The sequence below is a fragment of the Cryptomeria japonica genome, chromosome 7 (genome assembly GCF_030272615.1).
Source record: "Cryptomeria japonica chromosome 7, Sugi_1.0, whole genome shotgun sequence".
In the NCBI taxonomy this organism is placed as follows: Eukaryota; Viridiplantae; Streptophyta; class Pinopsida; order Cupressales; family Cupressaceae; genus Cryptomeria; species Cryptomeria japonica.
Window position 1 is genome coordinate 111,369,783 of NC_081411.1, and position 10,788 is coordinate 111,380,570.

The following is a 10,788-nucleotide window of genomic DNA, read 5'->3' on the forward strand; positions in this document are numbered from 1 at the left end:
AGATAGTTATATACAAAGAAACAGAAAGCTCCGGGTCAGAATTATGACAATCCCCAAAACATGGTTTTCTCTCTATTATAAACAAAACTGAAGCAACCAAAAATTATGAAAATATATTTGAGGCAGTGAACAGGGTGGTGGTCATGTAAGTGTGAAAGTGGATACTAACATGTGATTTAATGAAGCAGTGATCATTTACATACATGTTTTCAAAATAATTCTTTTGTGGATTAATATAAATTATAAAATATGCTATAGCATACAAAAATATCATTCAGTAGGTCCAACAACCTGGACATTTACAGTGGATGCATATATCCTTATTTATTTAAAGGACAAAAGAATAGCTACAAATCATCTCTAATGTAGTACTGTGCACAGGGCACATAAAACCCATAATTTATACAATTCTAATAGATGACTACCCAAATAAGAGGAAGTCAAGCTAAAAGACTACTATGCACCCCACAATACACTCAGGTCCATGTTAGAATATCCAACACAGACATAGAAGAAAGATGTTCAGCAAATACTGATCGCTACCATTGCTACTGCTAAAGCGCTGATAATGGTGGATGGTGTGAAAAGGGCTCCTGCCTTAGATGTTGGCTTCTCGCTGGCTGTTGGAGAAATGCCTCCTACAGAAGTTGTGGGAGGAAGTAGAGATGGTGAATTAGATGAGGGAGACACTGCATTTGGAGTTGCAGGGGAAGATGAAGGAGAAGTTTCTGTTGCTGGTGGTGCACTAGAACCTGCATGTGCAGCCATTAAATTATGTTATTCTTTTTGTGATAAAATTTATATTCATATCAGATGAAAAAGGTAATAACACAACTCTCCCCATATATATAATTACCCTTTAACAACAGATGAACAAAAGAAGTGTAGACATACCTGTAGATGGAGAAGCAGCTGGAGCTCCTGCAGCTGTTGACAAACAATAACAATAAATATATCAATCACTACTTGTTCTTTAAAATTGAAAAGAAAAATTACTGTGTTGTTAGGTTTGTGATTTGATTGTGTATGTTTTTCTCTATTAATATTTTGGATCATGTTTTGTAAAGTATCATTAGGATGAGTATTTTTGTATCAATTTTTTGGATCAATATATATTGATGCAAAAACACTTTTTGAACTTTCTAACATTCTGATTAACAGAATGTAATCCGAAATGTTGATACAAAAGTACATACAGAATAAAATCTCGAAACTAAAAAAAACATTATAGATAGTAGATAGCTGTTATCAGAATAAATACTTCAAACAAACATTAAAGTTTACTTACCATTGCATTGACTGAGAGGTGGAGTGGTGACTTTGCACGCGCCTGGTAGAGCTAGAGCCCTTGTCTGGTTAATGGGAATTCCCAGAGGATTGGTGGTAGTGAACAGCTGGCACAGGCATATTGCACTGCTCTGCACTACAGAAGATAAGGAAGTACAGCAGCCCTGTGATGGAGTTGAGTTGGACATATTACTTGTGATATATCCCACACAGGGAGACAATGTTGCCAGAGAAGTTGCACACACTGATGATTGAGCAGCTACACCGCCATACTCTGCAACTCCTGCTATTATTAGCACCACAGTCAGTGCTACTGAAACCAATCGTTGAGGGCGTTCCATCACACCTGCCATTGAGAATCAACTTGAAAAGTACAGAAAGACTAGCAAGTGGCTTAGAAAGTTCTGAAATTAACAATGAAGTAATGTTTTTGTGAGATCCTGATTGGAAGATCAGTAATTTATATAGCGATCGAGTAGAGATTGCGTAACTTGACATCAAAGCTGTTTGTACACGGAACAGAAAGGTGGCAATCACAGAAAGTAGTGGTTAACCAAACCTAATTCTCTCTACCAGTTTTGAATGATTGAAGCACATTCAGCAGAAGATTCGTTGTAAGTGATTTACCTAAACCAATACATATTATTTCTGATTTCTAATTCCCTCAATCTGAATTCCTCTTTTCTGCATGAATCTTCAAACAAATGTTTTTTATATCAAGAATTTACTCCCCACAAGCTATAGCGGACGTGGAAAACGACATAAGGCGTTAAAATATTTGATCACCAGCTGATCGTTCGTGTAGCTTCGAGAGTTTCCGGCGAAATAGTCGGACTCAAAGTCTAACATACAGCCGACCTCCTCAGCTGCACAGTTTTGCGTTGAAGTTACCGTTTCAGTTGGTCAAGGGTTGGTTTCCTAACTTTAACACATTGTCCGTTCTGACAAAATTTGAATGATACTTATTAGAAACATTGTCTTTATTTCGTTTTAACTTTTAGCATGTGTAAGGGTATCGTACACCAAAGCATCGCTTATAAGTGTTTACTTCTCATACACTCTAAGTCTTTTAGTTAGTAATTTAAAAAAATAAAAGAATAAATAATTAAAAGTTCATTAATAAATTTCATATGTATCAATAGTCGTTCATTTTTTACCATTTTTGAGTCGTAGTTGATCTATTTGTGTAGCTTTATTGGTATCTATAGTGCACGACTATTGGGACATTTGTGCATAACTATTTGCAATTTTAAGTGTACGGTTATCGGCGCATATTTAAGCAAGTATCAGATGACACTTTGAAATCTATACTTTATGATCCTTTTGTACATAACGGGTCCCACAACGTACATCATTACTACTCAGAAGCTAGAACAATAGTTATAAGTAGTTAAGTCACATGGGAGAAAATTGAATTTTTTTTGGTCAAAACCCGATGTGCTGTTTAGAATCTGTGGGTTCGCGAAGTTAGCTATAACAACTAATAGTATACTTCCCCTATTTAATTTTCTTTATTTTTTTCAAGAGTCATTTTAAAAATTGGTTTTGATATTTAGATTTTGTGTTTGGTATTTTCAATCAAATTTACAAATGTGAAATAGATCTAGATTAAGATTACATTCATGTGTTTCTAAATTTTTTAAATCTAAGTTAATAATAGATGGTGTGGAGAGGAATCTATTTTTGAATGGTTGGATAGATTTCTTGTATCTTGTTTTTGGGTTGGTGTGAGCTTGATTATAAGTTCTAAGATCCTTGACTAGAGGGGTTCTAATCATTGGCCAATCAAATTTTTCAGTTGCCTCTTTTTGAGCTCCCAAGAACCTTCCTTTTAAGTTTCAACTTATTTGGCTTCGTGATTCTTCTCTTCATGACTTAATGGCTCAGTGGTGAAGAGATGGTTGCCCTACCTATGGTTTTGCTATGTATTCATCTATCAAGATAGTAGAACGAAGACCAAGACCCCCCTCATTCTTTAACCTACTCACAGACTCCCACTTTACTAAGCTTCACTTACAATCTTGCAAATTACCACTCCAAATAAATTGGTTCAAGAGAGAAACAAATTCCTTAAGAAAAGACATAGGAGATGCCTAAACAAAACTCCTATAAATAGGAAGAGCCTGAATCACTAACTGGAGAAGAGACCCTAGCAACAATGGATAACGATCGATGAGTCTAGTGAGTAACCTTCTGACACAACTTATCAAGCAAGTCAAGGATCTCGGTTGGCAAAGGATTATTTGTGAATCTAATTCTCAGGTGGTAGTGACTTTGTTGAATGAGCATCAACTAGATGATGTTGGTTGGCACTTAGCTTTGGTTTTTAGATAGATTTTTCGGTTGTGTGGCTCCTTAGAATTTGTCACTTTTCGTTACATTCTCCAACAGTGGAACGGAGTTGCAGATTGTTTGGCCAATTGGTCTTCTAATCAATGCAACATTGAAATATTGTGGAAAGGGCACAATTATCTTTGGAATTGTCTCATATGTTTGATTAGTTAGTGGAAAATGACAAGGTTGTGTAATTATGATATTGCTATCATGATTCAATTGTGTAGTCTTTGAGTCAACCTCATTGACCCATGATTCATGAGTAATGGTTCACTGGAACCCATCTCTCATGAGAATGAATGGTCCACTTAAAAATCATTGCATCTAGGTGATGTTCATAGAGGTGAAGCATTGGGCTCCATGAAATGAGGTTGTGTAATTTTTTCTCTTTGTTGGGTGGTTGGCCCTTCTTTCTTTGTATCTCCTTTTGTGATTGAATAAATTTTTACCCTTTTTATTAGCATTATTGTTTTTTCTTATTAATTGTTATGGATCAATCTAACACATGTAATTATGAGTTCGTATCTTATATTGTATTTAAAGATATTCTTTATACATTTTGGAATCATGAAAGAAACTTTATTAAAGACATGCAAATTCATTTTAATAGCATAATAGAGTATTGCAATTGCATTGTTGCTTGCACCATCATCCTAAGTATATTGTGCACACTTGCTTCTTGTCTTTGATCAAAGGAGAATTAATTCTTTCCTAACAAGCTCTTGAACAATATCCTTAGATGGTACTCCTATTTGAACTTGGAACAACACAATAAGCTTAAGCATTTTCACTTTTCAAAATTTTGTGAGATCAATTCCATTGGTTAGGTTCACAATTACAAACAGGGATTAATTCTACACAAACAAGGTAAATTTCATACACAAAAGGTCCATTTTCACAAGCACAACATTGAGCCTAACATCTAGAAAAAAAATTGTTTGTCTTGATGTGCTTGTCATAATAGGTCTTGGTTCCCAAACACAATGGAGATCCTATTTTTATATTTTTCATGATATTATGAAGCTATGTATACTAATTTTATATTTTTTATTATTACATTGAGTTCATTATTTATTGCAATATCAATCATTTATCAATGCTCTACATTCCATGATTAATTTATATTCTTGATTAAGATAAATGGGTTTTTGGTAGGGCCCATACCCTGTACAGGGTAAGACAATTACCAAAGGGGTAGCCAACAAAAACCAAAGACAAGAAAAAAGTCAAACTAAAACAACAACAAAGATGCAATGAGGCAAAAAAGACATCATTTCAAAAAATAGCAAAATGATCAATCTCTAAAAATTAGAGTTTTGGGGCAACTTCAGCCCCAATGGAACAATCTGCATGTTAGCAACTATAAGAGACCAACTCTTTTCTTGCAATGAACAATTGTCCAAAATGCACCATCTTTACTCGTAGAACAATTACGTGTAGAGGATGAGGCATCCTCTGAACAAACATATAAGCATTCTTGACAACTACCCTATTTTGAAAGGAAAGCCTTACAATCTAGAGTTAAAGAGTCAAGAATCACTTAGAAATAGGACAAAAACCTGAGCACCTTGTTAGTTAATGTTAATTAGTTATTCTAGGTGAGATTAGATTGAGGATACATTTATTTTAATTCCATTATTTGATGAAACAAACATTCCTACCCTATAAGGTTTTATCCTTAGAATTTACTTATGTATTATGGTTTTAGATGTAATTCTTGTTAGGATTTTAAGCTATGTTATTTTATTTATTATTTGACATTTTCTCACAAATTAAATGAATATTTTTATATTTATATTGTTTATATCACCCTCAATTGAAAATGGGGCACAAGATCTTTAAATGTAAGATCATTTCCCATGAGAGGATTATTTTGACTATTTTAGTTATTTTATCTTTAGGGAATCTTCTAATAGCTTGTACATGCTTATGTTGCATAAGAAGCAAGAAATTGGGGAGTTACTTTGAAATAATAACCACCTTGTGATAGGCTTTATTATTTTTCAAAGAATGCTTGTTTTGAGATTCTCATTATGCCAAACCTAGCTCACCATGTTGAGTGGATAAATTGATCAATTATGACCATTGTAAGAGTTGAACATGATATACTCTTATTAGTTAGTATGACATATTCTTTTAGAGAAATTAAAAATTAGGCCCAATTTGGGCACCATACCTCTATGTGGTAGATGCTCATGGTTTTGTAAAACCATATATGGTTTCCAAGTTAACTATCTATAACTTGGTGCTTCAGGAAGTTGTTTAAATAATGAGAATTTATAAGTATATAAGCATTTTTAGAATGTTGCCAAAAATTTTCCAACTTTAATTGCTTGTAAATATTCTTGTAAAGACTTGCATTGCAAGTGTGTTACAATGCCTTTCATATTTGATAATACATTGTGCCAATTTTAGAGTGAGATTTTTCTCCCAAAAAGGCTTTTTCCCACATAAAATATGTGTTATGATATTATTGTTTATTGGTTCATATTTGTGTTTCTCTACTTTTTGTAATATGTTTTGATCATATTTTAGGTTTTCAATTCATTAATCCCTTCAAGAGAAGCACTGGAAGTTATTTCCGCATGCTTTGCTTTCTTATAAGTAGTATTATAGTCTAATCACCTTTGGTTCTAGTTTTTTAAGTTAGATCTACATAGGGATGATTGAAATCTTGACTCTAAAATAATCAAATATCTTTTTAAGTATAGGGTTCAAGCTTCAAGGGTTCAAAAGAATTCATCCTAGAATAGGATGGTTAAGACTAGTATAAAAGTTTTATTGACTCTTATTCTAGTAACCACCTCAATCTCAAGATAATTCACAAAAATATCTAGACCCAAGGTAAAATATATACAAGGAGGAAGTAGCTCATACTTAGATTAGGGAAACAAAAATGTAATAGTACAAGAGGGAAACAAAGCTCTCCTCCTCTTCTTCGAGCCTTGTCAAGTTTGAGAGGTTACTTCCAAAAGATCTTAAAAATAGCAATACAACTAATATGACAATAAATCTATAATTTAGCTATTTAGGGAAAATGATGTCGATATATATAGAATGGTTATTCATCCATGTACATGTATGAATTGAGTTTTCACTATAATCATTGACCTAATAAACAAGATCGCATTGATCCTTTACAAAATATAATGTACACTTAACTGATTTGTTTTGACTGCAATGGCGGCTTTCCCCCATAACCTCAACTTCCTTAGTGGCTCTAAGCCATACTTGCATTTTGATAGATTCATCTATCTATACAAAGATTTTTTAATTGTACATAGTGATTACTACAACTGTTATCCACAACCTATACATTTTCAGAGATTTCTTTTCCATATCAGCTTGATAAAATAAACTTGTTTTACTTTACTCAAAAAACCTTCTGTTAGCAATATCAAATTTTTGTTTTCTGCCAGACAAACTTCACAACTGCTAGAGAAATCAGGTTTCCATCTATGATACCAAATGGTGGTTTATTCAGAGTACAAAACAGGGCATAGCAGAGCAGCACAAAACTTGATGATGAACTGAGCATAACATAAATTGATACAGAAACAGAGCAAACCAGAAGACAACAATAAATTTTGCAGCAACTGGTTACTTTATTAATCATAAAAAATCTGATGCAGATACTTATATATAAACAAAGAGAAAGCTCTGGGTAAGAAGACTGACAATGCCCAAAACAGGGTTTTCTGTCTATGATAACGAAAACTAGAAGTAACAAAAAAATTATCAAAATATATTTGAGGCAGTGAATAGGGTAGTGATCATGTAAATGTGAAAGTGGATTCCGACACGTGGTTTCAAGAATCAGTGATCATTTAAATACATTTTTTGAAAATAATTCTAAAATAATTCTCGTGTATTAATAATAAACTATGCTCCAGCATACAAAAATATGATTCAGGAGGTCCAACAGTCTGGACATTTACAGTGGATTCATACATCCTTATTTATTAAGGACAAAAGAATAGCTATAAAATATAACCAATGTAATACTGTGCACAAAGCACATAAAACCCAGTAAGAATACCAATTCTGATAGACAACTCTCCAAATGGAAGTCGCTGAAAGGCTTCTATGCACTCCACAATATACACTCGTGTCCATATTACAATATCCAACACATATATAGAAGAAAGATGTTCAACAAATACTGATCGCTACCATTGCTACTGCTAAAGCACTAATAATGGTGGATGGTGTGAAAAGGCCTCCTGCCTTAGATGTTGGCTTCTCGCTGGCTGTTGGTGAAATACCTCCTACAGAAGCTGTGGGAGGAAGTAAAGATGGTGAGTTGGATGAGGGAGACACTGCATTTGGAGTTGCTGGGGAAGATGAAGGAGAAGTTTCTGTTGCGGTGGGTGCATTAGAACCTGCAAGTGCAGCCATTAAATTATGTTACTCTTTTTGTTATAAAATTTATATTCATATCAGTTGAAAAAGGTAATAGCACAACTCTCTCCATATATAAAATTACCCTTTAACAACAGATGAACAAAAGAAGTGTAGACATACCTGTAGATGGAGAAGCAGCTGGAGCTCCTGCAGCTGTTGACAAACAATAACAATAAATATACCAATCACTACTTGTTCTTTAAAAATACCAATCACTACTTGTTCTTTAAAATTGAATAGAATAATTACTTTGTGTTGTTAGATTCGTGATATGATTGTATATGCATTTTTGTATTAATATTTTGGACCACATTCTGCGATGGATTATCAGGAGATCATATAATTCAACGATTATTTTTGTATCAACATTTTGGATCAATATATGTTGATGAAAAACACTTCTTTAACAGAATGTAATCTGAAACGTTGATAAAAAATACATACAGAATTAACTGTCGAAACAATTTAAAAAAATTATTGATTGTGAAAAGCTGTTATCAGAATAAATACTTTGAAAGAATCATTAAGTTTACTTACCATTGCATTGAATAAGAGGTGGAGTGGTGACTTTGCAAGTGCCTGGTAGAGCCAGAGCCCTTGTCTGGTTAATGGGAATGCCCAGCGGATTGGTGGTAGTGAACAGCTGGCACAGGCACATTGCATTGCTCTGCTCTACAGAAGATAAGGCACTACAGCAGCCCTGTGATGGAGTTGAGTTGGACATATTACTTGTGATATATCCCACACAGGGAGACAATGTTGCCAGAGAAGTTGCACATCCTAAAGATTGAGCAGCCACACCGCCATTCTCTGCAACTCCTGCTATTAATACAACCACAGTCTGTGCTACCGAAAGCAATCATTGAGGGTATTCCATTACACCTGCCATTGATAATCAACTTCAAAAGTAGAGATAGACTAGCAATTGGCTTAGGAAGTTCTGAAATTAACAGTGAAGAAATGATTTTGTGAGGTCCTGATTGGAAGATCAGTAATTTATATGGTGATCGAATAGAGATAGCGTAACTGGAATTCAAAGCTGTTTGTACACGGAACAGAAAGGTGGCAATCACAGAAAGTTGTGGTTAACCAAACCTAATTCTCTTTACCAGTTTTGAATAATTGAAGCACATTCAGCAGAAGATTCCTTGTAAGTAATTTACCTAAAGCAATACTTATTATTTCTGATTTCTAATTCCCTTAATCTGAATTCTTCTTCTCTGCATGAATCCTTAAACAAATGTCTTTTATATCAAGAATTTGTTCCCCACAAGCTATAGCGGACAAGGAAAACGACATAAGGCATTAAAATATTGGATCACTAGCTGATTGTTCGTGTAGCTTCGAGAGTTACCGGGTAAATAGTCGGGCACAAGGTCTAACATGCAGCCGACCTCCTCCGCTACACAGTTTTGAGTCGAAGTTACCGTTACAGTTGGTCAAGGTTTGGTTGCCTACCTTTAACTAATGATGTCCGTTCTGACAAAATTTGAATGATACTTCTTAACAACATGTCGGCGGCGGTCCCACATTATTTTTATTTCGTTTTAACTTTTATGGCGTACAGGCATTTAGATAAATCTTTCCAATCTCTAAAACATAGTGTGTTTTTTTGGATTTTTTTTGTGGTTTGACATCTATCGGATGCAGAGTATGAAGATTTGACTCCTGAAAATCTGTTGCATTATCGTATTGTGTGGAGTTTAGCTACTTCCCTTTTAGCATATCTAAGAGTAAAAATCGTACACCTATCTTCTGTTTTCTTTTGGGTCCATATCGACTAGACTGCCCTTTATGCATTGACAACTCTACATATACTATTAAATATTGTTTATTTTTAAAATAAAGGTGTAAAAATTAATTAAAGACCAGAAGAAGTACAAAGCAAGGGCATTAAATAGCCCTATCCAACTCAACTAATGAAGCAAATGTTAAGACAAATTAGGGGGTAACTGACCCCAATCCACAACATGCCAATCATGAATATGATCTGAGGCCCACTTGGCCAAACAATCAGGGACCCCATTCCATTCACGAGGAATATGGGTAAAAGAAACAGACTCTACAGAAGCACCAAGGTTGAGAATCTGATCAACAATCAAAGCCAAATGCCAACTAATCCCATTTGTTTGCTATTTTCAATCTAATTTACAAATGTAAAATAGATCGAGATTAAGATTATATTCATGTGTTTTAAAAAAAATTAAATCTAAATTTCAAGACAAACATTATAGTTTTTCTTTATTAATTGTTACAGATCAACCCAACACATGTTTTTATGAGTTTGTATGTTATATTGTATTAAAAATATTCTTTATACATTTGGGATCATGAAAGAAACTTTATAAAAGACATGCACATTCATTATAACATCATAGAGTATTGTAATTGCATTATTGCTTCCACCATCATCCTAACTATATTGTGCATGCTTGCTTCTTGTCTTTGATCCTTCTTAATTGCCATTAAATCAACTTCCACGTAGAGGTTTGATCAAAGGAGAGTTAATTCTTTCCTAATAAGCTCTTGAACAATATCCCTAGACACTACTCCTATTTGAACTTGATTCAACACAATAAGGTTAAGCATTTTCACTTTTCACAATTTTGTGAGATCAATTCCATTGGTTAGGTTCACAATTACAAATAGGGATTAATTGTACACAAGCAAGGCAAATTTCATACACAAAAGGTCCATTTTCACAAGCATGACATTGAACCTAACATCTAGAAATAATTTATTTATCTTGGCATGCTTGTCTAA

General features: G+C 34.0%; 2 protein-coding genes across 2 annotated transcripts; both read right to left on the reverse strand.

The window, feature by feature from the left end:
* Window positions 1–206: 206 nt before the first annotated feature.
* Window positions 207–1,728, reverse strand: LOC131061209 (non-specific lipid transfer protein GPI-anchored 15). Its single transcript, XM_057994743.2, has 3 exons — window positions 1,289–1,728; window positions 895–927; window positions 207–752 (listed from the first exon to the last, which is right to left on the reverse strand). Exons 1-3 carry the CDS (start codon window positions 1,638–1,640, stop codon window positions 523–525), a joined length of 615 nt encoding a protein of 204 aa, XP_057850726.2. The 5' UTR covers window positions 1,641–1,728; the 3' UTR covers window positions 207–522.
* Window positions 1,729–7,468: 5,740 nt separating this feature from the next.
* Window positions 7,469–8,999, reverse strand: LOC131061213 (non-specific lipid transfer protein GPI-anchored 15). The gene is made up of 3 exons (XM_057994747.2): window positions 8,563–8,999; window positions 8,146–8,178; window positions 7,469–8,003 (listed from the first exon to the last, which is right to left on the reverse strand). Exons 1-3 carry the CDS (start codon window positions 8,747–8,749, stop codon window positions 7,774–7,776), a joined length of 450 nt encoding a protein of 149 aa, XP_057850730.2. The 5' UTR covers window positions 8,750–8,999; the 3' UTR covers window positions 7,469–7,773.
* Between the last annotated feature and the right edge of the window lie 1,789 nt (window positions 9,000–10,788).

Coding starts and splice junctions, on each gene's coding strand:
- LOC131061209 (XM_057994743.2), bottom strand. CDS start 1,640: ATGGCAGGTGTGATGGAACGCCCTCAACGATTGGTTTCAGTAGCACTG. Junction 928..1,288: donor ACCTCTCAGTCAATGCAATG/GTAAGTAAACTT, acceptor GTTTGTCAACAG/CTGCAGGAGCTCCAGCTGCT. Junction 753..894: donor AGCTGCTTCTCCATCTACAG/GTATGTCTACAC, acceptor CTGCACATGCAG/GTTCTAGTGCACCACCAGCA.
- LOC131061213 (XM_057994747.2), bottom strand. CDS start 8,749: ATGTCCAACTCAACTCCATCACAGGGCTGCTGTAGTGCCTTATCTTCT. Junction 8,179..8,562: donor ACCTCTTATTCAATGCAATG/GTAAGTAAACTT, acceptor GTTTGTCAACAG/CTGCAGGAGCTCCAGCTGCT. Junction 8,004..8,145: donor AGCTGCTTCTCCATCTACAG/GTATGTCTACAC, acceptor CTGCACTTGCAG/GTTCTAATGCACCCACCGCA.